This window comes from Pipistrellus hanaki, assembly GCF_964339955.1.
Source record: "Pipistrellus hanaki genome assembly, chromosome: 19".
NCBI classification, from domain to species: Eukaryota; Metazoa; Chordata; class Mammalia; order Chiroptera; family Vespertilionidae; genus Pipistrellus; species Pipistrellus hanaki.
Genome location: NC_140521.1, coordinates 14,568,950 through 14,595,121, shown reverse-complemented (window position 1 = coordinate 14,595,121; position 26,172 = coordinate 14,568,950). Strand labels below are relative to the sequence as shown.

The following is a 26,172-nucleotide window of genomic DNA, read 5'->3' as shown; positions in this document are numbered from 1 at the left end:
GAGAGTTTACCCGTCTTCTAATTACCCATAACTCCACAGGATCAGTCCTCCCCAATCTTCATAATGGTTCACTGTGCTAATATTTACCTCCCTGAACCTGCTAGGAGAATATGTTTTACAAAAGGAAACAATGAGGCATTAAATACAAAGCTTGCTCGGGATCCTGCCATGGTTTTAGTTCCTTGGATCTTGTAGGGTTTTTCAAGGAGATCCAAAAGAATGTTTTCCTGACACGTGCACAAACACACAAGACTCGGAACATTGCCTTCATTGTTCTCACTAGATCTTGATCGCTTGTGAAGAAGAAAGGCAAGAATTAGCCTGTTTCATGAGGGAGCAAGCCAGAATTCGGGAAAGTCCCTTCAGCATTTAAGTGGTCAAATCAGGCTCAAAACTGTTTGTGTCTTTTCAATGTTATTTTCACTTATTACTACACACTGCTGGTGCGAATTCTTTGTAGCTCTTTGGGTAGTTTCCCCAGAGAGGTATGGACCTATTGTGTGCTCACTCTTAGGGTGACACAACTGTGCTGGCCTCGTCCTAACAGACATCAGTTGGATTTGGAGCAGAGATGTTGGCTGTTTTGGAGACTCTGAGGGATTTGTTGATTGTGAGGAAGATGTCCAGCTGCTGCTTTTACTTGGATCAAATGAATAGTAGGCAGTCATCCAAAAAGTATGACTTTGATTTTGCCTAGCTTTCAAGTCTCTCCGCCCTGATTTTTTAGAGCTGGATTATGGTGCATTGATAGCGACATGGTACGGTACTGAGAAAAGTTGATCTGAAGGTCTTTAGAGCTACACTATATCGGCATAATACGCTTTCAAGTTGGAATCCCGAGGGTGTCACACTACTCAGATCTAGAACAGATTTCTAGAGATCTCCCTTTGCAGGCAGTCTCATTTGTCCCCAGAACACAGAACCCCTAAGTGTGCCCCTTCCATTCTGTATTTGATGGAAAGGTAGCCTGGCCTTTCCTTTGGGCCATAACACTCCTCTCCCGCCCCCCAATATCTTGCTACCTCCTTTTCTTTTCTTCTTAATAGTTACCAGGAATGGGCCAGAGTCAGTTTGATGCTGTTCCATTTATCAGGGGCACTTCCCAAAATACAAGCGTGACTCACAGTCCTTAGAACCCCTTTGCTTTTGTTTGACTTTCAGTCTCTTCTGTCCTGTGGGCGTACTTGCCCAGAAAACTGACAAAAACATAGCTGTTGACAGTCTTCCCGAGGATTTATAGAGTGTCAGAGATGAAGCATGGCTGACCCACTCCCTGGCCCTCCACCTTTCTTCCCTTCTGGAGGGGGATGCATAACCAGGTGGAATTGCCTGGGTTCTTCATGCTGAATTCTGAATTCTAGCTCCGCTGACTTAGTGCCCAGTACACTTCTTACAGCATCCACCCTACAGCTGGTGTATTGGCACACAGCTTAGCCTAAACAAGAAATTATTAGGAAAATGAACCTGCCAAATGTTTACGTAAGTACTTATAAAATGCCAGATTCAAAAAATTTCTAGATAGCCCACTATTCTTTAATCTATTATTATCCTCCATAAGCATGAATAGTTAATCTTACTGTGCTACTGCTGCTTTAAGTTTTGTGACATTTGCCTTCTGCAAAAGCTTATTTTGAGCCGTGCGCCAAGCTTTAAGACCGGTGTTTGTCCACATAAAGCATTGATTTCCTCAGTAGCTAATATTTATTGATTACCTACCCTGTGCCGGACACTATGTTAAGTGATCCAAATACAAAGACTCCAAATTCTTACCCTAGGAAGTTGAATATCCTCTTGGAGATGCAATCTTATAAATAAAGCCATGTTGTATAAAGTTAGGACATTATAAAGAACTTTCTATGTGATTCAGAGAAAGGACTCAGTAATCAGTTATGAGAGACCGGGGCAGGCTTACAGAGGAGAGGCCATCTGAGATAGGAGTTAAAGGATGAAGGAAAGTTGAGAATAAACATTAAAGAATAGAGCACTAAAGGTAAAATAGATGGCATATTTGTGTTACTCAAATAAGTCAGGTTTGACTTGGGATATATGATATGCAATACTAGTGGCCAGAGGTTACACTGACAATTGCTATATGGAGATGTGTTGGATTAGAGAAAGACAAATATCATGCCTTTTAAAAAATGGACGCAGGTTGTTGAACCTGACCTTTGACTCTGGAAATTTCTGAAGCAGTTTGTTCAATAGATGTTTTGTGAACACTTGGGGAAGTAGGTGGCAAGCTCTCGAAACCAGTGTGCATTCAATGGGAACCTGACCTGCTTATAAACATAGTTTTTATTTCTTTAGCAGGATTATTAGACATTAAATTAAAGGAATGTATTGGCAATTATATTATGCCTGAATTTCAGTAAGTTTTGCTATATGTTCACAGTATCCATAGGAACAGAATTGATATACATGGCTTAGTCTGTAGTACTTTTAAATGATTTGTGGCAAATTGAGTGTCTTTAGTCCAAAAATATCTAATAAATGGATGTCAACCTCAAGGAAAATTTCTAGGATAGAGCGTTGCCCTCATTATCCTGTTAAATTCTTTTATCAGAGAATAGCAAAGCAACACCCACTCAGGATGATGAGTGGTTCATCTCTCTCCTTCATTCATCAAACAGTTATTGAGTGTCTTCTGTGTGCTCAACTTAGAGGTTGGTGGAGTCCAGGATGTATAACTGGTAGAAAAAGTTGGGGAGCAATAATAGATGTATTTAAAAATGCATAGTGTTGCCGTATGAAAGATTTAAATGTGGTAACTTTGGTACCTCATGTTAACTTTTGGGGGTACAGGTAGGAGCAATGACTAGAAGTTAGAAGAAGGCACACTTTGGTTGCCATTATTTAAGAAGCATCTCTAATGAACTGAAATTATACTTTTCAGGAATTAAGCAACTTCCCCAAAGTCACATTCCTAATTGGTGGAGAAGCTAAAGTAAAAGCTCAACTCTGGATTCACAGGCTAGGATCCTTGGTTATGCCATGATATTACTTTGTGAAGAGGTTAGATGGGGGTAACCTCAAAATATCCTACCAGCTCTAAAGTAGCCTATTGCTATGAAATACTCATAGGTTCTCAGCGTTTTTAGGTGAATTGATGAAATTGGAATGAATAACCTTTAAGATTCAACAGATGATTTCTTTAACTTGATTAATAATGCTCCAATTCTTAATATATATTTATATCCCTAACTTATACATTGCTAATCAAAACCAAAACACTCTGTGGCTAGATATAAAAGTAGGGAACTCAGATTCTTAAATTATAGTGTTTAGGCAATATTTAGTCTACTCTTGAAGCACATGTTTTAAAGATGTGGATCTGTGATTTAAAACATAAAAGCAAAAATCAAGGAAGAAATTATGTAGACTCCATGAGCCATGTTAGATTCTACAGCAGTCATTGGGAGAAAGAAATAGGAGTTTCTTGTCCTTGAAGTTCCTTTCCCCCTCATTCTTCTCCCAACAGGAAAGGATGGTGACCTAGATCCATAGTCAGGGGGTCACAGTGCTGAACTTCCTCAGACACAGCCAGGGAGCCTGGGTTTGGGTAGTTACAGGGCTGAGAAGCCCAGAGCTGGGAGCCACCAGGGAGAAACTGACTAAACACAAGAAAGGGCCATGGCAGGAAGGCAAGAGGCCTGCAAAAGGAATCGGAGGGAAGATTGGTGTTACTTTTATCAGGCGTGAAGTTGGCAAAAATAACTTGTTTAATGGGAAAAGCCATGGATCCACACCATCACCCTTAAGATCTCTTTGTTTCTACGCGGTAGATTGGTGCTGCTGACTTAATGAGCAAATGCTCATAGTGCTGTGCTAGGCCTGCAGGTTGTGCCATTTTAAACAGTCTACAGGATGCTGGGTTGTGGGGAGTGTTTGCAGGAGGGCCAAAAAAGGTGGTTTGTGGCCCCCCCCCCCACTTCCCCATTTTCTTGGAATTTTTAATTTCTTATACCTATATCAGTGTTTTTAAAACTTTATAACAGATTAGAAATGTTTTACATCATGACCCACTATGAACACACACAAATACACATCTGATATATCCATCTACCCTGTTTCCCCAAAAATAAGACAGTGTCTTATATTAATTTTTTCTCCCAAAGTTGCGCTAGGTCTTATTTTCAGGGGATGTCTTATTTTGGGGGAAACACGGTAGTAGCTATATACATAAATGAAACAAAAAGGTCCCAAAACATGAGATTCACTTTTATAATTTCTGTTCTAATCTATTTCTATTTTAGATGTAGTTAAATGTCACAAACCACAAAGCTAATTACGTAGCCTCTGCTGCTATTCATCCCAAATTTTAAAATAAAATGGCCTGATACATTGTACGCAAAGGGTCCTAAGACTAAGACAGTGATTCTCAACTGAGAGTTTATCCCACAGAGAACCTATGGCAATGTCTGGAGCATTGTCACACTGCTAGTACTGGGGTGGAGGGATGCTGCTACACCTTTCACCATGCACAGGACAACCTTCGCACAAAGAATTAGTAGTGTCAAGGTTGGAAAAGCTGTCTAAGGGTAGTAAGGTGAGTTGACAATTCTAACCTACTGCATATTTAGAATGAGAGAAGTTTTGACCTGCTCTTTCTTTCCTCTCCTTTTCTTCAAACACAGTATTTGATATATTAAGATGAGGTTGAAGCGTAATTGCCCTAATGTTGTCTACAGAGGTACAACCCAGTGAATAAAAGGGGTACAAGGAATGAGTCTATTTTCTTTTAGTGAGATTCACCAGGCATTTTTGTTAGAATATTGATATTGCTCTCAGGAATATTTTCTGTGTTTTGATTTCACTCCCCTCCCCCTTCATCCTCCCCATGAAGCCATACTTACTTAGGATCCTGCCTCACTCAGCCGTGGCAGCTCTTAGAAAAGAAGTGAAGGGAATTGGGCTAATGAGATTAGACATGGTCCCTAAAGCTTTCTCCCCTACTCATGACATTTGATTCTGCTGTTTTGATGGGAAATGACCTTCGGCAAACCTTGAAGTGCCATCTTAAGCCTAGTATTAAACTGTTTCAGTTTTTTAGCCACTGCTTCATTCCTCTATCTGTAGCTATTTTAGACCAGGTTCCTTTGAACATGGATGCGGTGAGCATTCCGTAATCTCTACATCCTTTCTCCTTCCACACCTGGCATCAAAGAAGCTCTTGAATGTCTCAGTGTCAATCTGTTGTTGCTTTTTCTCATTTTATTGGCTATTTCTGGGCCCACTGGGAAGGCTTCCATTTGCTCTGAACCATTCAGATGGCCTGACCGAACAGACCTGGTTTAGCTTTTTTCTTCTTTTGTTTGGGAAAATATGGAGGATGATGGAAGGAGATATCTCTAAGTCAAATATCAGAAATGGAATAGTAGTCGGAAATAAAACCAATTCTGTCTGAAGCTTTTCTCTGCCATAGTTGCCTCATGCATTTTGTATTACATTTGTATTTAGTAAATTATTTCTTACAAGTAATTCATAATTCATTGTCAGAGACGCGCACTCGCATGCGTGTGTGTGCTTGTGTGTATGTGTCCCCACCTTGAAACTTTAGATTTCTGTTAGCATAATAATGGTACCAACAGATTCCAGAAATTTCAGCACATAAATTTCATTTTCTTCAAGAGAACTATAGGGACACAGATTTCTTTTTAACCTTCTCACTCCCGGGTCAAGTATAGAAAGACAGACAATATGTGAAATAGAGAGCTGAAGAAAACTAACGAAAAGGAGTTAAGCCTTTGGCCGGATGGCTCAGTTGATTGGAGCATCATCCTGTGCACCAAAATGTTGTGGATTCTCTTCCCAGTCAGGGCACATACCTAGGTTGTGGATTTGATCCCTAGTCAGGTGCGTATAGGAGGGAACTGATCAAAATTTCTCTCTCACATCAATGTTTCTCTCTTCTCTCCTTCCTCTTTCTAAAATCAACAAAAACATATCTTTGGATGACGATTAAAACAAGGAATTAAGACATCACTCTCTTCTTTAACACTCCAGCGCCTAATCTCTTTGCTTTTTCTGCTGTAGTTCAGCTTCAGAAAAATCAGAGCAGGGCGAAGGGAATTAATAAGGTTAGATCCAGGACTGGTAGCGTATGGATTATCTCTAGAGAAGGCTGTAGAATAAAAGGAAGGGAAATAGGAGTGGAGAGGAGAGATGAGATGATTAAAGAAACGCCTATCTTCATGGTTATCAATTGGTTGGTTCTATGCTTGGTGCTCAGCACGAAGATGAGCCAGAAGTCCTGAATGTGGCCATGGACAACTGTAGACAGGTAATGTGTATAATAATAAGGCATGCCTTAGAACCTGTCTGCAGCGCACCCACTTTTTGTATTGTCTGAGGGGCAGGGCAGTATTGGCAGATGGAATAGTTGGTGGTGGTGGTGGTGATTTTCTTGATTTGGGTTTTATCGTATTTCCTTCCAGATTGAGATATTCATCATTCATGACAAGATACCATATCTCAGAAGTTCTGTGAACAAGAGAGATTTATTGCCCTAGTCTCCTCCATGGGCTGCCTGGAGCTAGGAAACGAAAGGCGCTAATTCCAGGCTCCAGTCCAGGAGAAGCCTCTGTTTTTCTGGAGTAGGGGGGATGGGAGGTGGGGGAGGGGGAGAACCTGGGCAAGAGGAGCATCCTGAAGAGGGAATGATTAAATCTCTGGTAGAAGAGATGTGGTTTGTAGCTTTATCCTTCAGGGCACGAGAGGGAATAAGGAGGAAAAAAACTGCAGCAGCTAGCAAATAGAGGCCATTTTCTAAACTCCTCCTCCTCCTCCTCTTAGACATGAAGTCTGTTATTTCTGCCAGTTTGCACACGTATGTCTTGTATTCCTGGGCCTGACTCTTCTAGGGCCTCTGTTGATCGGTTCTGGCCTCCGGGCTTATAGAACTTGACACGGTGCCTTTGTTGCATGAGCAGTTGACATTCCACCTGGAGATTTCCATCAGCTTTGTCAGTTCTGCATATTATCTTAGTGAAATCCCACAATTTGACTTGGCTCACTGACTCACATTATCAAGGGCTCATTTTTACTTTTTTCATACTTTGATTCTTCTTCCTAACATTCCCCTTTGGAGTTGGATAAGTTGGAGTCTTGTAGATTTGTATAAATGGAAACATTCATGTTTTTCACTTGCTAAAATTTGTTTGGCACTTGTATGCTTGAGTCACTAAGTTACCGTGAAAGAATGGGGATAAGTCCTATTCCCATCAGATGAAGTGACACTGAATTCAAAGTAATCAGGCTCATACATTGAGACATGCCATAGGCCCAGAGGTGACCAAGGCACCCAGAGTTGCCGGTGGGTATTATGCTAAGTCTCAGAAGGGTTGAGTGGGTTCTGAGATACTTTTGAAGAGTTGAGTCACATGCATTATTGGCCCCAGAGCACAAGAATCAGGGCACACTTACTACATGCGTATGTGAGTGAGAAACTGAGCTAGAACTAATTCCAGCAGAAGGTTTCTTGTTTAGGATTTTGGCTCTTGGAAGGCCTTACACATTTGGTTTCTCAGTGCTAGCCCTTCTCCCTCCTGTCAGTTAGATGAGACCCTAGTACAGAAGTCACTCAAGTACGTGTGGGTTGAGGTGAGGAAGAGAACCTGGGGTGACAGTTGGGTCACTTGCTTCCTTGCAGAGAACCCGATCGGGTCATTGTATCCGCCCCCTTGGTGGCCCTCTTCTATAAACAGGAACAGGAATTCTTGATGCTGGATCCCTTTCATCGGGCGTCTTAGGCTCGCTGAATGAAAGCCCTATAAAAAGGAGATGCAGCCCTAATAATAACAAATACGACCGTGATGGCTATTTCGGGCCAGAGCAGCTTTTTGCCGCTCTTGATCTCCATCGATGTGTGCCATTCTTGCCCTGCCATTACCTTTCAGGCTTCCTATTCTTAGAATTATGTGTGAGCCCTAGGCTTCGGGGATTGCAGCCCCCGAGGCCGGAATGCCTAGCGTGAGTGGAATGCAGACTGTCTGGTAGAGTGGAGGTTAAATAAAGTTTGCCTTGGAAGCCTCCCCTGCTCTTGGACAGGCGACAGTGACTTGGGTGTAGGAACGGTGGCAGGGGCTGCCATGTGGTGCTGTATCAAACAGGCTTCCGTGCATGAGTAGCAGTGGTTGATGGACCATCCATTATAATCATAGCCAGTCCAGTCTCAACCATACATACTGAGGAGGCCTCAGTGGTCTTGAACTTCAGCTAGTTACCACACTGCTCTAGAAAAAAAAAATTTTAAAAAATGCAGGGACAGAAAAAGAATAAGGGGGGAGTGCCTTGCAAGAACTTCAGACTTGCTGTATTTGCCCCTCAGAGTTACTGATTCTTGAAATTTAGACAAAGAGGGGACTTTTCATTATAAGAACAATGACCACACTATCAACCAACATTTCTTGAGCACAGTTGGGAATATTTTAGAAGTATAAAACATAGAACTCTTGGTGCTTATAATTTCATTGGAAAAGTAAAGCTGTAAACACATGAGAAAATAGTATCTATTCCAAGGTAAATTATGAGTTTCAGCCCTGTGCAGAGCTAAATGCTGGGGGAGGTCGAAGAGAGGGAAAGCACTAGGTCTGGAGTGATCACGGATTTCCTGGAGGGGAGGCGATTAAACAGGTCTTGCCAGAGGAGGGGACTTGCCACTGGAGAGGAGAGAGCCTTGTCAGCGAGAGAATATTTATATATATATATATATATTTTATTGATTTTTTTACAGAGAGGGATAGAGAGTTGGAAACATCGATGAGAGAGAATCATCTATCAGCTGCCTCTTGGTACATGCCCTGGACCGGAATCGAACCTGGAACCTTTCAGTCTGCAGGCCGACGCTCTATCCACTGAGCCAAACCGGTTTCGGCAGCGTGAGAATTTTATGAGCAAAGGGCAGATGTCCCACGACAGGTCATAGGGCTTAAAGACCGACTGGGTGTGCACAAGGTCCCAAGGGCAAGGGATCTGCGTAAAGCCATCTAAGCCGTTAACTATAAAGCCTGTGTGTGCTCGATACTGAGAAGTTACAATTGCTGTGCACTAGAACTGAGTTGGAGTGGTGCAGCCTGGCCCAGAGACGGGCCCTTGGTTGTGTTCTGTGAAACCCCGTTGAGGTGTGGCTCAAAGTAGAGACTCAGTAAATAATGTCATCATTATTATTACTCATCTTTAATTTCTGTGAGCCAGGATGTTGCATTGGCTTGGTTTCATTTGTGAGAGTTGGCACTAACTTTGCTTTGCCCTATTCCGATTGTCAGATTGTCAAGTAATTTATACCTGCTACGCCCTTTCCTTCTGGTTTATCTGACCTTTCTCTTCTCTTCCTCGCCAGGTGGCTAGAAGTGCAAGTAGCCAATCTAACATGTCCCCAGTGCTGGGTGCGGTACCTCCGACTTCTCCAGGAGTCCATCTGGCCAGGTGGGGTTTTGCCTAAGTGTCCACGGCCTGTAAGGACCCAGGAGCAGAAGGTGGCAGCTGAGAAACAGGCTTTGCAGAGCCTTATGGGAATCCTGCCAGGTAATTGGACAAGGAGAGTGACTATACTAATAACTGTTTTCTTCCAATCAAGCTTCACCACCGTTATCCCACACCCTTTCCTATTTTTCAAAGGGTCTTAAATATGGCCAGACTCAATCTGTTGACCCACCGAATCTCAGGCTAATAGGAACATGATCAGGGCTGGATTCTTTCACTCCTCACCCAAGTGATATGAGGAGATGGAAAGGATCACTGTGACCACACCAGAAATAGTCTGTTCGAATCCCGCAGCTATCGGAGTAATAACTGTGTGCAGCTAATAAAAATATATATTTAAAAATGAAATAAAATAAATGCTTTTATTGATTTCAGAGAGAGAAAGGAAGAGAGAGAGAGAAATATTAATGATGAGAGAGAATCTCTGATGGATTGCCTGCTGCACATGCTACACTGGGGATCGAGCCCACAACCTGTGCATGTGCCCTGACCGGGAATCAAACCATGACCTCCTGGTTCATAGGTCGTAATTGCTCAACCACTGAGCCATGTCAGCTAGGCAATGAAAGCATATTTTAAATAAATATTTTTTTCTTAGCTTTTCTGTTTTCTGAGGATTTTTAGTTTGGCTCTGTAGTTCAGTGGTATGCCAAAAATCACTATTTGAATAAAGATAGTGGGTTTACCTGACCTTTCTTTTCTCTTCTCCCACAAGTGGCTAGTAGTACAAGAGATAGTGAGAAGATGTTACTGTAACACTAAAACTGTATCTGTGTTTTCTCCTTTAGATATTGTAGTGAAGATCCTGGGGGTGGACAAATGCCAGCTGAGCTGGAGTCTAGTCTTGGAGTCACTGCAGCAACCCCTCATCAACAGGTAGGCCGAAAAGTGTGCCCCAACTTCCGCCTAACTGAAGCCATCTCTGTCTCGGGTGCCCATGCTGAGAAAGAGTGGGTTGTCGTCTCTCCTTGCCCTGGGCCTGACTGCAGACTAATGTCTAAGTCCTCACACACTAAGCAAAGCCCACGCTGCTGGCGCCTGAGCAGGTTGTCCTGTGTAGTGAGCTAGTGCTAGACCAGTCTCTGTGTTTGCATTCAGAAGGCCCCTCTTGAGCTACTAAAAACGCCAGGTCACCCTCCAGCCTGTTCAGTGTGCTTGATGGTTCTTTCTGCCGTTCGTGAACACTAAGAGCATCTCATGGTCTGGGCAATGCAAGCCCCATGGGCTCTTGGCTTCACTGCAAAGCTGTGATTACTATTAGGATCAGGAATGGTTTTTGTTTACTATGAGGTAGATCAGATAACAAGGTTGGACTTTGGTAAATCGACCAGAAAAACGGAGTGAATACACTAGAATAATTCAAAGGAGGTAGGTATTTTCTGGTTGGTGCCTTGGTATAGAATGCTTCTGAAAAGTATGGAGTACTTCCACTCCTCTCTCAAACTCTGTCCCAAAGAAGAGAGCATTTACTAAGTCCCATTCATTCCTCAGGGCCCTGGCCTTTGCCTCATTGCCGGTAAGGTGACCAGTGAATCGTAGTGAATGAATTATGAGAGACAGCAGTCATCGGTGGCTGAATTTCTTAGAAAGTTGCTATTCCTCCCTCACAGAAACAGTGCTGCCATACTAACTTAGCTATGTAAATAAGGATGGAATTTCCTAAAATCGAGCCTCAAATTCTGTTTCTGTTTTTACTGAGGCCATAGCTATTTGGCCCCAACTATTGAAGGTTAGAGTCCACTAGGGATATCAGTAATGGGGGGGGAGGGGGAAAGGGAGGGAAAACAAGTGTCATCAATAAGACCTGGTGTCTCCTGACTGAACCAGCCCTTCCTCTAAGTTGTTTTGTCCATTCCATTTGTTTCAGGCATTTGATTTACTGCCTCTGGGACATCATCCTGGAATTCTTGGATCTCAGTGACTCCGTTGAGGAGTCCACCATCAGCACCTCTGCCTCAGAAACCCCAGACAACCCCAAGAGGATGGGTGTCTCCCCGTAGCCATCCGTCATTACCCGTTCTTCGAAGGTTACGAAGGAGGCTCACTCTGCCACCAGGGACCAGTAGGAGGCCTTGCCCTCTGGGCTGTGGCTCAGAAGGCATGGGGCTCACTAGCACAGCTTTCCCTTCGTTCTACTCCATCTGTAGCAGGTGATGGAGGGATATATGTATCAATTGTATGCATGTCCAAGTGTCCTATGTTTTTTGTGGTGTTTGGGGCATTGCTGGTGGGTGGATTCTGTGTCCTTTGAATAAGGAATCTGTGAGCCCCCTTTGCCCTCCTCAAGATTGTTTGCCGGTAGCCTGGCCCTATCTGCATATACCAAATCCACCAACAAACAAATCTATATAAACCAAGAAAAAAAAATAGATTTCTTTGAAGGAGAATATAATTTTCTGAGCTCTCTTTTCCCACCAGGAAACTGGAAGTTCAGTCGGGACCATTCTTGAAAGCCAGACCCCTAGTTTGCCAACAATTCTAGAGGAGGGAGGGCAAGCATTTCTCAAGGGACTGCTTGCTGATTGGCTGTTTTCCAGCACATCAGCCCTATGGAGGGTGTCATTGAAGGCTACTTCCCTGGGTGGCTATACGTCTCCTATGAAGACTTCAGAGCAGACTGCCAGCCCACCTCCACCCCATTTCCTGGAAGAAAGTTGGGTCACAGATTTTGCTGATTTTATTTCCTCCTAGACTCCTCCCCAGAAGCAGTTGAGTTTGGGCCTTTGTGGCCTCTCTGCCTTCCTTCAACAAAATCCCATGGCAATTTGCATATTCAGCTCAGTGCTTTCAAGGGGAAGGGAGACCCTTGCTCCAGGGCTGAGAATGCCCAAAGAGTAGGAACCCCAGGAAAGAGCAGGTTCTCTCCTCACAAGTCGCACGGGGAACTTTTCATCAGAACCAGTAATGTTAGCAAACCTACAGGGAATTGATGGCCCACAGAGAGATTTTAACTTCCTGTTCTGGAGGACCTAGTCTTTAAGAATACCAGTGACGAAGGCAAAGGGGCTGTGTCAGGCTGCAGTGCCTTCAGAAACAAGGAACCATTAGGCCATGGCCAGGTAGCTCAGTTGTTTAGAGCATCATCCCGGTACTCCAAGGTTGCGTTTTCAATCCCGTCAGAGCACATACATGAATCAACCAATGAATGTGTAAATAAGTGAAACAACAAATCAATCTTTCATTCTTGCTCTCTCCTTTCTTCTCTCTGAAATCATTAAAAATAAAAATGGAACAATTAGGAAAAAGTGTTGGTAGAGTAGGGGGCGGAGGGAAAGTCACAAGGGAATGGTGGACATAAATGCATGTGAGTAGCTGACAAAGACGTTTGAAGGGTGTCATTGGGACCTTTGCTCACTCTTCATTCTTCAGCACCGGCCTGCTAGAGCCCTGCTTTCCCTGAGTCATGGATCCTCCTATTTGGGGGCAGGTCTTGGGGGTAGACGGATGAGAAGGGGTAGGTCTAGAACAAGAGTCAAGATTCTGTTCAACTCTGAAGTAGGTGATGTGCACACACGGTGGTTTATGTGAAAGTTGTGAAATCTCTTTACTCCTTCAACCTACCCCCTCTCCCCCCCCCAAGGCTTTTAACCATAAAATTTGTGCTTGAGGTATGTTACTGCCTAAAGGCAAGGAGATAAGTGAGGTAATGTCTCCTGGAGCCTTCTAGCCTTAAAAAGTTGATCATTACAGTGATTTCTGTGGCTTTAGTTACCGGAGACCCTCACAGGCATCTGTCTTTGGTGAGCACTTATAGGGTGTGGCACTGCAGCAAGTCCAGCTGACTTCCTGGAGCTGGTCCTTTACCTCTTTCCTCACTCATTAGTCCACAGAGCCAAATATCAACAGTACAACGATTGGAATTTCTTTTGAGAGCCACATTTTTTAAACTTAAACTTCTTCTAACGTCACTTCTTCAAAATAGACTCGCCCAGGCTGTGGTATTTTGTGGAAGAGCCACACTCAAGGGGCCAAAGAGCCGCATGTGGCTCATGAGCCGCAGTTTGCCGACCACGGCTCTAGGACCAAGGTGCTCTTCGTGACAGCTGGAGCCCTAGCTTCTGTTGGCATCTCTCCCCATACTTGACCCTCATATGTGTTTTGTTTTGAATCTACATTGCTTCAAGTCCTTGTTACTAGTTCTGGCTCAGAAGTGCTACAAAACCAGTACATAGCTGTCACACCAGGAAACCCTGTGGCTGTAAATTCTAAGGAATCTTTTGGCACTTCCAACCCAAAGAACACTTCCATATATTTCATATTATATAAGAGACCCCACCTGTACTTCCTCTGCCCCAAAAAGATAAGTTGTCCTCACACCCTCCTTCTGCCCAGAGGGGAAATAATGGATATCGCCAAAGAAATCATCAAAACCCATCTGGCCTTGAGACAGCCTGCCAACTTGTTACTTGGGTAACAAGTTCAGACAACGAGGGAGATTGATTGGCATTTGGGAGAGAGCCACAGGTTTCGGGAGAATATACTCCCAGCTGAGAGTGATAAAAGCCAGGGAAGAATTGGGCCTGAACTTACCCAGAACATTTTTTTTATCCTTTTTTTTTCTCTACCCAGCCCATCCATTTTCCAACTACCTCATCTCACCCAACGACAGTTGTTAGGTCCTGGGTGGAGTAAAAATATGTGTAAACATGGCCCCTGGCGATAGGAGTTAGAATGTTTTGGATTGAAACGACTAGGAAAATGTATTTTCCTCCATAAAATTAGTACCCGAGTAGGTAAGCCCGGGGGGTTAATGGTTTCAGCAACTCTGACCTCCATCTTTTCTGTAAACATGCAAGTCTGTCCTTCATGGTAGTTACAGTGTAGGGCATCACAACATTTGAAAGAATCTAGGCATTGCCCTCATTTTTTCTTTTAAAAAGAGAGGAAACTATTTCTCAGAAGCCCTTCAAGAATCTCGTTGGTCAGAACTTCCCACCCGTAAACCAATCCACTGACATTGAGAATGGCATTATCAGGATTGACTAGCACTAGTACTTATCTCCCCTTTCTCCAGAGGAGCTCGACCTACAGGAAGGTTAGATACCTAAGAAAAACGGTTATATGTTAGCAAGAAGCAGCAAAGAATGAGTGTTGATAGTGTCTATTAGAGTCATTCTGCCAACATCAACAAATCCCCATGATTTGCCTGTACTAGCTAAGAGGTCACAGCAGCTGAAGGTGACAGTTGAACCACTTCTCATACATTAACTTATTTAACTCACACATCAACCTTGTAAGGAAGGTTTTTATTATATACTAGAAGCCTGGTACACCAATTTGTGCACTGGTGGAGTCCCTTGGCCTGGCCTGCACCCTCTTGCAATCCAGAATCCTTGGGGGATGTCAGAGAGCCAGTTTTAGCCTGATCCCCACAGGCCAGGCCCAGAGACCATGCACTGGGCCTCTACTATGCATATACTAGATCTTTGGTTAACTCTTCCTGCCCTCCCCTCTTTCCCCTTTCCTCTGAGATTCATCAGTCTGTTCCATGTTTCCATGTCTGTGTGTTGAGCATCTGCCCTCTGGTGGTCATTGCACATCATAAGTACCAGACGGTCACTCAGGTCAGCCAGTCACTTAGGCTTTTATATATATAGATCCCATGTATAGAAGAGAAACACAGCACAGATAAGTTGTGGTTTGCCCATAGTCACTTGCAAGGAAATGGCAGAAGCAGCTGTAAATCTTGTAAGTCTACCCGCAAGTGTCCATCATAACCATTATATTGAACTTCTTTTCTTCTTTCAAAGCAAAATGAGACCAAGCTCTCACGGAGCCTGTAATCTAGTAGGGGAGCCAGCACATTTTTTTTGGTAAGAGGCCAGAGAAAAAAATATTTTCGGCTTTGTGGCAGCCTCTGTTGCAACTACTCAGCCCTTCCATTGTTGCATAAAAGCATAGACAATACATACACAAATGACTCTGGCTGTGCTCCAATAAAACTATTTACAAAAGCAGGCAGCTGGCCAGATTTGGCTTGTGAGTGGTGTACAGACCCCTTGTCTAGTGAATTAGAATCAAACCTAAGTGTGTGTGTGTGTGTGTGTGTGTGTGTGACAGAGAGAGAGAGAGAGAGATTTACCCAGAGAGAGAGAGAGAGATTTACCCGGATCTTCTTAAAGGCCTAGTGTGTTACGTGTGTATCAAGCTATCAAATGTCAAGGGGAATGCTGCTATCCCTTCACACTTTGAGTTTCAAGGGTTTAGAACAGACAACACCCATTGGGTGTGATTATGGAAAGGCACTTAATGAACTTGGGGGACCATGGAAAACCTTAGTTGATACTCTAAAGTCTAAATGGACTCCTGGAGGATGAATCAAAATTAGCCAGTGGAAGCAAGGGAGGGTGTCCCGATGGAGGCAGCAATGAACAGTGTAAGAGAAGTCACAAGAAGACAAGTGTATGATTTCATTGAGGCACTAAAGCAGTGGTCAGCAAACTCATTAGTCAAACAGAGCCAAATATTAACAGGAAAACGATTGAAATTTCTTTTGAGAGCCGAAAACCGACTTCTGCTCATGGGCCACGAAGTTTCAATCGCACTGTATGTGCACGCCTACAAGTGATATTTTGTGGAAGAGCCACACTCAAGGGGCCAAAGAGCCGCATGTGGCTCGAGAGCCACTGCACTAGAGCAATGAAACTCAGAAACGGGTAGAGTGCTGGTTGTGGGAGATCCAAGGGAGGGGAGAGAGGCACCGGGGTGATGTGCACAGTTTCAATTTTGCAAGAAAAGAAGTTCTGGAGTTCTTCCTTACAGCAGTGTCTGCACACATAGCCCTGCTGAACTGTACACAAAACGGACAAGATGGTAAGTTTTATGTGATGCATATTCCACTCTAGTCAAGAAATTCCTAAATAAAAGACAGAAAATTGCATGTGGTGCCAACAGTGGGAGCACAGTACGCAGGAACAGCAGTCTGAGGCAGGAAAGGACATGGAGTCAGACGAGCTGCCTGGCCTAGCGTGCTCAGGAGCCTGGGACCATCTTCTTTACATCGTGGGAATATTGGAAGGCTTCCTGAGGAGTATTCCTCATGGTGACAATCCCTAAGAGTTCATGGGAGACAAGGGCTTTGTTTTCCATCCTATCCCTATTGTCATGACTTGTCTTCCTCATGTTCTGACCCCCTTTCATTAGTTCAAGCCTGCCCCCAATTCCTGTATGTGAGGTAGCGCCAGGGCCTCATGGAGTAAGATGAACTTGAGAGCTCATTGAGAACTGAATGACATCCTAGCTCTGCCACTTAATCAGCCGTGAGGAGGCGGTCAGCCAGCTTCACATGTCTTAGAAAAGGTGACAAATACAGCCTTTTTGAGAAATGAATGAGGTAACATACACAAACACGCTTAAGTGCCACAAAGCCCCTCGGACTGCTGTGGATCCTCAGCGTCCTTTGTCCTGGAACAAGAAGTGCTTTCCCAGGAAGGAAAGGGAGGTGAACCAACCCTGCTGGGTACAAGTGCGAATGGGAACCAGGGAAGGAGTGGTATTTGGGGAGGGAGGCAACCATGATGATTTTGCACTTGAAGGTCATTTCCTTTCCACCGGGAGCGCCAGAAATCACAGGCAGCAGATGCTTGCTCTGCATCTGTGGACCAAAGGATGGAACCAAGGATGGGGATGTTTCAGCTAGCACCCCCTCTCCTCTCCCCCTTCTTCCCCCCATCATACCTTTGTGGTCTAGAGGCTGAGAAATGCTGCTACACTCACAACTGTGTTTGAGCGAGCCAGTGATGGAGACGGCCCCACACATTATTTTCACAGCCGAAGACTCCCCTGATAGTTCTTACACAGACAACACTGGCCGGTTTAGAAAGAAGACATAAAGCCAGAAGAATGTGTCAAGCAAAAAGCAAGTGAAAACAGCTCTTTTCCGGCTGTGGCCCAGTAGCAACAGGGATGGAAAGCAGACAGCTCTGAAGTGGTGGAAGCAACTTGGGCACCAGCCGTCTATTCTCACATTGGCCAAGCGTTCTTGCCACCTCCCTGTCCCTTCCCACCTGTCTCTGGTCCCAGTGTGCATTTGAACTCTACTTCTGGGGAAGTAAGAACAAGCATGTGATGAAATACAGAAAACCGCTGCTGGGAAGCAATGGTTTGCTGGCACATTTGGCATGTTGATGTTTCTTCACCAACGCGGCAGAATCTGGTTTTCCTTACATATCTCGATTCTTCAGCCCTTACCTACAGACCCTACTGTGTAAGTCACTAACACACTCTTTCTGAGATGTGGAAAGTTGGAAGGGGAAAAATAACAGAAAAAAATGGAATAGTATCAAGATCCAAACTTAGAAAACATTTCTTGGAGTGACATTATCTACTCGTTTAATCCAAAATAGACCTCTGGGGCTAGTCAGTGTTTGAGGAATGGCAAGCTACTTTTGAGATTAGGGTGTTATAATGATTAAGTCTGGGGCTCATATTTAAATCCACACTTGAGCTTTGTTTTCCTTCCCATCCTGGTCCATGTCACTGTTGCACCCTGTTGTTATGAGCAGTGAGAGCTGGCTCTAATTACTTCCAGACAGTTGGATGAGCCCATGAGGGGCAAGACCAAGCTCGATGAACACAAAGCCACATAATAGCACAATCTGCAGGCGCTGTGGCCTCTCTGAATTGGATTTGCTGATCTGCGAACCTGGGTACATAGCCCCTTATCTGTGTCCTTGGGAAGGAGCCACTCTGCCCCTGTACCTACTGAAAGATTAACTGTGATGTAGCAAAAGGTCTACATTTCTTATCTTGCCATCAGGAAAGACAGACCTTATTAACAAAAGCAGAACACTCTTGTGGTGTTTATATCCTTTGCAGATACTCACAAGGAGTCCAAATTCAACAAAGTGATGGCAAGCCAACACCTTTCCAGTTTCATGTGGCTGTGTCCAAAGTGTGCCGTCTGTTATCCATGATCACAAAGGGTTCTTTCAAGAGTAGCGAGAGTGCCTCTCCTGATGGCTTCATATGTTTCTAGGAGCATCATGTGGGCTTGGTTGGCGGTAGGACTCTCACTTGGGCAGTGGTCGGCAAACTGTGGCTCATGAGCCGCAGTTTGCCACTCTGTTGACTAATGAGTTTGCCGACCACTGCACTTGGGGATAGATGTATTAGGGAGATGGCTTCCCAGACATCCAGGGGCTTCATCTAGCTGCTGTTTCCTGCTTCCGTATTTTGGCCCATGCTCCTCTTTCCACCAGGTAGATTACCTTCCTTCAGCTGGGCATAGGTGGGCACCCTCTATCTGTCAGGGCCAATCCAAGTTCCACCTTCTCCACTAAGCTTTATCTGATTGTACCAGTCAAAACGCTCTCTTTCCTCAGAATTACTTACATTGCCTCTAAGATAAGTACGTGTGTGTAGGTAGATAGATACATGGATACATGGATGGATGGATAGATTAATGATAAACAGATAGATAAATTATAGATAATAGATACAGTCTTCAGTAAGAGTATATTTCTTCAGGTGCAAGGAACATATCCAGTATCTCTGATTCTCATTATATCCCCATGTCTCCTCAACTTTCCCATATACAGGGTGGGGCAAAAGTAGATTTACAGTTGTTTGTATGGAAAAATAATACAATAATCAATAAATAAAACAAGAATAAACTGTGTTTCTGATACAACTATAAACCTACTTTCCCCCTCCCCCCACCTGTATATACCTAGTGCATAGTAGGTACAAAATAAATACTGAAGCTCATCTAATTAAAGATTATTCACTTTTAGGAAGTAAAATGTGTTAATAAATTCAGTAAAAAGAATTTGCTGAAAATAAGATGTAGAGAGGGACAAGGGAGACAAATTTTTTTCTTTTTAGGACCTTATGTCTTTATTCAACATCAAATGTCAACTGAAAGAAGTTTGTTTTTATATTTTCTATGCCAAAATCCACATCGTTTTGTAATAGTACTGTTTGTAGCCTAAGTATGTGGGCTATAAGGTTCTAAAGCTGTGCACTTTTAAAGAAAATCAGTCCTGATTTGAAAATAGGTTTTTTTTAATTATTCAGTCACAAAAATATCTAACATACACTGTCTGCTCCCCAGTTTTCAACTTTCATCTATTCTACCTCACTGGGATCAGAAAACAGATGGAAGGAAGGGGGAAGGGAAAGGAAAGGAAAAGCAGAAGAAAAATCTGCCTGCAGGAAATACTCTCAACTCTTTCCCTGCCTCAGACACAAATTCAAAAGGAATACAATTACCATGAAGAAAAAAAAAATAAATTTATCCTCCATTTGCTCTCTGAGTTGCCTTGGAAATCTGTTGGTTTCAGATTTGAAATTCTTCACTTCACACCTCTAAGAGCTCATCTAAGCCATGTCTAGGACACTCCAGGGAAAACTTTTCAAAGACGAAGTAATAACCTTGAAGAAAAGAAAATAACATACATCCCTCTTCCCTCTTACAGACGTTTGCTGTCTTTCCAACCACATTTGCTGCAGCAACTATTTGCCTGAACACAACACATCAAAACTATAAGAAAAAAAAACAAACAAAAAACAACTAATGAATCTAAGACATCTGGATCAGTTTAGGCCAAGGCGTTGGCCCTGTGGGGTGAAATCACCTGCTGTTTGTGGACCCCAGACTCATTCAAGCCATGTTTGAATGAGTGCAAGAACTGGTAGAGGAGCAAAGGAGGAAGTTCAGTGAGAATGAAGACAGTGCATTTCAGGAGAAGAAAGAAACTAGGTGACTGAGAGCTTGGGTCAGACCTGCTCGAGAAGCCCATCTGCTATGGAGCAGAGTCCCTTCCTTCTGCCAGTGCACATTTGCACAGCATATGGTGTGGGCTAGCTCTGGAGCCAAGACTGAGTCTGCAGTCTCCAGTGTGAAACTCCTTGGAATTAACCACGGACTCCAATGGGGAGCACTGGGCAATTAACACCAGATCTGTTGCAGACAGCCTTGAGCTGCATATGGACATCCAAAAAGTTTCCTTCTCCATGATCTGTTTGGATGAGATAGAGAAAGTGGTGCTCTGATGTTTGAAATGGAAGTTGCCCCATGTATAGGTGTGTTCCTGGCTTAGATGTGAGCCTGTGAGTGGCATATGGCATTCACAGTAGCTTTCCTTCTCTGTGTTTATTTCTGAAACTCTTTCAAAACAAAACTAAGTAACAACAGAAAATAAAACCTTAAAAAAACAAAAACAAAAAAAAACTAATTTCTTTGCCACTTCTCCTCTTTCTTGTACATCTCCAAAACTACCTCTTCTTTATCCCAAAACTGTTCTTCCATGTCAGGTTACCAATCTTCATGGGTTAACTTGGATGCCTAACTAGTCTAATTGAATTTTGGGTAAATGAATATGGAAGTTGACTTATGGTTACATGCCAATGGTAAATATAATATTTCTTGTTCTTGACTCCACATTTTATATTCTATGAGGAAGATTGCCCTAGTATTCCCTTCTAAGAAATCAGAATAACCACCAACCCAAGACCCTCTCCCCCATACATACACACACACACACACACACAGACACACACAATTGTTATGTTGAAGTCCTGGTCCTCATGTGACTATATTAGGAGTTGGGCCTTCAGGAGGAAATTAGATATAGATGAGGTCACGAGGGTGGAGTCCCCATGAAGGAATTAGTGCCCTTATATGAAGATGAAGATGCACTATGGCTTCTTTGTTCCTCACTCGCATGAAGAAAAAGTCATGGGAGCATATGATGAGGAGATGGGGACCTCACCCCAAGAGAAGGGGCCTTAGAATGAAACCTACCCCACCAGCATCGTGATCTTGGACTTCTCAGCCTCCAGAACTGTGAGAAATGAATTTCTGTCATCTCACAGTTCCTCTCCACCTAAGCTCCTAACAGACTTTGCCTGCGCCCAGTTGCCTTTTCCAGAAATGAAGTTGGCAGCCCTCTTGTGTCCCTGAGTAATGTTTTTCTTTCCTTCTGATAGGCTTGAAATCCTTGTTGCCATCTGGCAGTTTTCTTTCCATCTTCCTACACACACCATGGAGCCCACACCCTGCGAAATCCCCTTAACTATTAGTAAACCAGATGACAGACAAACACCAAATTCCACGTGAGTGAGGGAAGCCCCAGGCCCTGTCTCCTCTGTTGCCCTTTGGTTGTGAAAATACACCCGATTCTCGGTTGCACACTAAGCATGTTCATGGGTGGGCAGCCTTCCTGAGACTGGGGAAGCTCTGAGGGACCCGTTGCCACAGCAACAGCAGCTCCTGACACTGGCTGAGGTAGAAATGTCCCCAGAAAGACTTCATGGTGACCCAGCTGTGAGCACACACCCAGCTGGAGCCACTTGGGAGCTGGAGGGAAAGACCCCTTTACCACAAAAGGAGGAATCTGATGACTTCTGGGCTCAAAACATGATGGTGTTCATTTCCGCCTGAGAGACATACTCTCCAACCTCCAACCCAACCTGGGTGAAAGGTCCCTTCCTCCGCTTTAGGTTACAATAAATAGGAGCAGTAACATCAAAGCACTTGAATTGCCTTCCTGTCCGGGGAGGAGGCCTGGGGGAGTAGGGAGAGGGGTTCTGCCACCAGCAGATGAAGAGGGAAGGCAGGGGGATGGGGACAGAAAGTCTGCTTCCTTGGGATTTGCTGATATTGAATGGCGGTGATTGATTGTTTCAGCTCACAGGAACACACAACACCCTAAATGGGTGCAGATTTCAGCCTTAAAGGAGAAAGCTCTTTGCCACAGGAAATCAGGAGATTAACAGTATCCATGAACCTCAAATAGATTGTGCCGGCTTAGTTCCTCAGGCACATAAAGGCCGAAAAGGAACCATTTCAAAATTGAGTTTTTAAAAAAAAATAAAAATCCTCTGACATTGTTTAGAATTGTCGCAGGGACACAGTATCTTGAACAAATTCCCACTTACCCCAAACTTACCCAGAAAGGAAGCAATGAAATGGGTGGAACCTTGGCCTGGGCATTGTAGAGCTGGCTTCTAGTCATGGGCCATAGTGAACTTGGACAAATCTCTTCACTACTCTGGACTTGGATTTCTTTCCTTCCCAAGGTTGGATTGGGTCATAGATAAGGCCCTGCCGAGCTCCAGAACACCACTTAGAGAGGACAGACTCTGTCCTTCCATCCAGGCCAGTTTCTAGGACAGAGATAATGCTTTCTAAATGCTTGCCATGAAAATGAATGAGTGATTAGATTTCATCTTGACTTGGATCTCAATAGAGATTTTTTCCCCCACCTCATTTGGGTCTCAGTTTGAAGAAGGAAGAAAGGAAAAGTATTGAAAATGAGGAGGGAAGGAAATAAGCTTTGAGAGGTGTGGAGAGTGGCTACAGCATTTGGCCAGGCTCAAGCCTGGGACTGAGAGGGCACGATCCTCTTGTGGCAAAGCCACGTGTTAAGTCCCAGCACAATTATAGCCAAAGGCTATAGTAAGCTTGACCTTATGGTCCAAACCTGTGGTCCCAGTTGGCTAAGTGATAGGGGCTGTGGGAGGTGCAGCAAGTAAACAAAGCTTGATCGAGTGCATGTAATTGAGTAGATTTGAAACCTACAAGAACATTGTAAACATTTTGACCAGGCCCTTACTTTGCCTAGTGGAATCTGACTATAAAATAAAGACATGGCTTGCAGGCTGTGGTGTTGTCTATCAGAGAGGGCAGCGTCCCTCCCAGACCCAGTTTTCTTCTCTTGTCTGTCTTTTCTCCATCCTTAACCACCCTCTCTTAGGTTCACCCATGGCCATGCCAGCTCAGCACAGAGATGTTCTTCCTGAGAAGAGGGTCTTGACTTTCTCTGGCCTGCCGAAGTCAAATTAAGCTACACCCCAATTTTTTATGGAGTTCAAGGACCTAGTCACCTCCAACTGGCCTTTCTCAGGATGACAGTAGTATTGATAATCCAAGTACTGAGTATACTTTCCCACTTCTAAGAGTATTTTTCATTAACCCTCTCATTTTATTAACCCTCTCATTAACCCTCTCATTCTTTTTTTTATTCTTCTGAGGAATATAACACTTTACTCATGAATGAGACTTTCTAAATTACAAAGTATTTCATATCCAATATCTTATCTAGAGCTGAGAATCACTTTTTAAGTAATTTGGAAACTTAGTAGTGTTCCCATTTTACTAAAGAAACTGAAATGCAGAGAGTTTATCTCTTGCCCGAGATCACACACACCCCCTCCCATTTTTTCAAGAGGCAACAGCCCATGGGTTAAGAAATTGGCTCTGCCGACAGCCAGCCAGGTGGGAATCCCAGCTCTGCCACTGATGAGCTCTGTGATTTACACCCTCTGTATCCTAGTTTCCTCAGGATTTGTAGAACTTCTAGCACGCAATGCAGAGTAAGTGTTTTTTATTATCATTGGCAGAGCCGAGACTAGAACCTACCCCTTCTAGCTTCAGGATGTTTCTGCCGCCCTACACCAACATTACCCTGGATACACAGGTGACAACCTACAGCCTTCAATGTCTAAGTGAAAAGCTCACCAAAAGCCTTTCTGTTCATTGGGTCTAGAGCTAAGGTCTCTTGGAACTCGAGTCCGCTCACCATCAAACCATGCTGCCCTTCACTGCTCTGGAGAGGGCATCAACCATCCTGGGTTTTTAACATTGATAAACCCAGCACTCTCCTTCCATGTTGCTGACATCCAAAAGGCAGGCTCTCTGGATGGTCTTCAGACTTAAGAGACAAAAAGGCTGAGGATGACTCACTGATGAAGTGACAGGTCTCTCCTGCTGTCGCCCAATGGAACAGTCTCTCTTCTTTCCCTTCCTACAGCTGTCATCATCAGTGCCAGACCAATCAATATCTGACCACTTGTTTACGGCTCCCTGAATACAAGCCTTGTCTTTGCACCTTCCTGTTGCCCTCCTTGAGAGTACAGACTAAGCTGCTGTGTAGGGGTCTGCATTCTCCAGGGAACACAGCAAAGAGCTCAGTCTATCACAGACACATAAATAGTCTGGACTCCTGAGCTGATGATTTGATAATGGGCTCTCCAAGTGGTTGACAATGGTCCCTCCCTCTTGGTCGCAAGTTCAAAATGATGGAAGAACTTGCTTAGATGGCACTGAACACCACAGTGTGGTACCCTGAGCATGGGCAGATGTTTCAGGAATTGTATGTTGGGGCAGCAGCAGGGGTTGGGGAGGGGAGCAAGCTCTCCCTGCACTCACACCAGGTCGCTGATTGCACGTCCTGTGAGCAGGCAACAGGCCTGAGCTAGGGCTGGTCCTCTTGTCTATCCGACCTCATAGCGCCCCCGAACCAGACGTGACCTTGTTTACCATTAAAAACAGGTGAGCATCAGCCTCCAGGGTCACTTAGCCCCGTCGCCCTGTGACAGAAGAGGCCCCACATGCAAAGGGCAGCGCAAATCCAGAGCTTTAAAATAACCCAAATGGTGTCATTTTCTGATCAAATGCCTTTCCCTGTCGGGTCTGTGATTTTGGAGCCAGAGAATGTCCCTCACAGCTCCGGTTTCCCCGCGGCTGCACCGGTCCGGGCCTGGAATGTGAGCACTGGCCGCGGAGGCCTGATATAACCATGTCACAGTCCCCAAATGGAGAGACATGACCTCATAGACGGTGGCAGCAGGTGGGCACCAGGGTGCTGCTGGCAGGCACTGCTCAGATCTGGCCCTGGGAGAGCCCCACAGTCCTCGGTGGACAGATGTCTGAGGCCCCCCGACTCCAATCTGTGCCTAGTCAATCTCTGCACCACAGCAGGCACAGGCAAGCACACAGGCCGAGGTGGAGACAGGCTCATTTGTGGACAAACTATGATTTTTTTTTTTTTTTTTTTTTTTCAGAAACGGAGCCTGGCGCAGAGGCCCCTGAGCAAGGAGAGGGCTTGGTCAGAATGCAGTGCACAGCAATTAGATTCCCAGGATAAAAGACAGGGCATTTAGTGTGAGAGCTAAGCTGCTATCCTGCCTTAGCTGTGCCCCCCGTGGGCAGGAATGCTCTACCCACAGGCAGGGGGCGCCAGGCCTATGAGGTGACCACCCCTTTCAGCACTAGGAGTGGAGGAGGCATCCCAGGGAAACCACAGCTCTCATGGAGAATAAGTGTTCTAACCCGTTCATCACAGAAGAGCGTAGGGAGGAGAGAGGCACCTGCTCCTCCAGCCTCAGAAAGAGGGGCCTCATCCTCTCCTCCTCGTTGGCACGTTCACACCACTCTTCCCATCACAGCCAAGCTGGTGTCCACACGTGCCCTGCCCACCACCCTGCTTCGCACTGGGAAAGCTTTCTTTCTGTTCACTCTTTCTCCACAGTCCTGCTGAAGAGGCCCTCGAGGTCCTGGGCTCCCTCAGATCTAGTGTCCACCACCCAGTGTCCCAGCACACACCTCTCCCCTCCCCCATCCTTTACCGACAGTGTGGGGGTCAGTGTGGGTTCATCCCGGGGTCCCTCAGCACAGAGATGGTATCCTATCTCTTGCTACTCGCAGTGCCTAGTAACGTGCCGCCAGCAATGACTCTTCCTTCTGAGCATACTTGCTCGCTGATGATGACCCATCACACTCACCATCAAAACGTAAGACGGGCCCTGGTCGGTGTGGCTCAGTTGGTTGAGAGTCATGCCCTGCACCCAGAGGCCTCAGGTTTGGTTCCGGGTCAGGGCACATGCCCGGGTTGCCAGCTGGATCTGCAGTAGAGGGAGTTCAGGAGGAAGATCAATGATTTTGTCTTTCCCTTTTCCTTCCTTTCA

At 44.7% G+C, this 26,172-nt stretch overlaps 1 protein-coding gene across 2 annotated transcripts in view; it reads left to right on the top strand.

The window, feature by feature from the left end:
• Positions 1 to 11,663, top strand: part of SNX19 (sorting nexin 19) — a 31,419-nt gene extending 19,756 nt beyond the window's left edge. The window contains exons 9-11 of one of the 2 annotated variants that reach the window (XM_084868268.1): positions 9,338 to 9,522; positions 10,269 to 10,356; positions 11,348 to 11,663. In XM_084868268.1, coding sequence (XP_084724394.1) covers positions 9,338 to 9,522; positions 10,269 to 10,356; positions 11,348 to 11,480 — 406 coding nt within the window. In that variant the 3' untranslated portion in view covers positions 11,481 to 11,663. The remainder of the gene's footprint in view (positions 1 to 9,337; positions 9,523 to 10,268; positions 10,357 to 11,347) is intronic. The other variant, XM_084868269.1, reaches the window with a different exon arrangement.
• Positions 11,664 to 26,172: the final 14,509 nt, after the last annotated feature.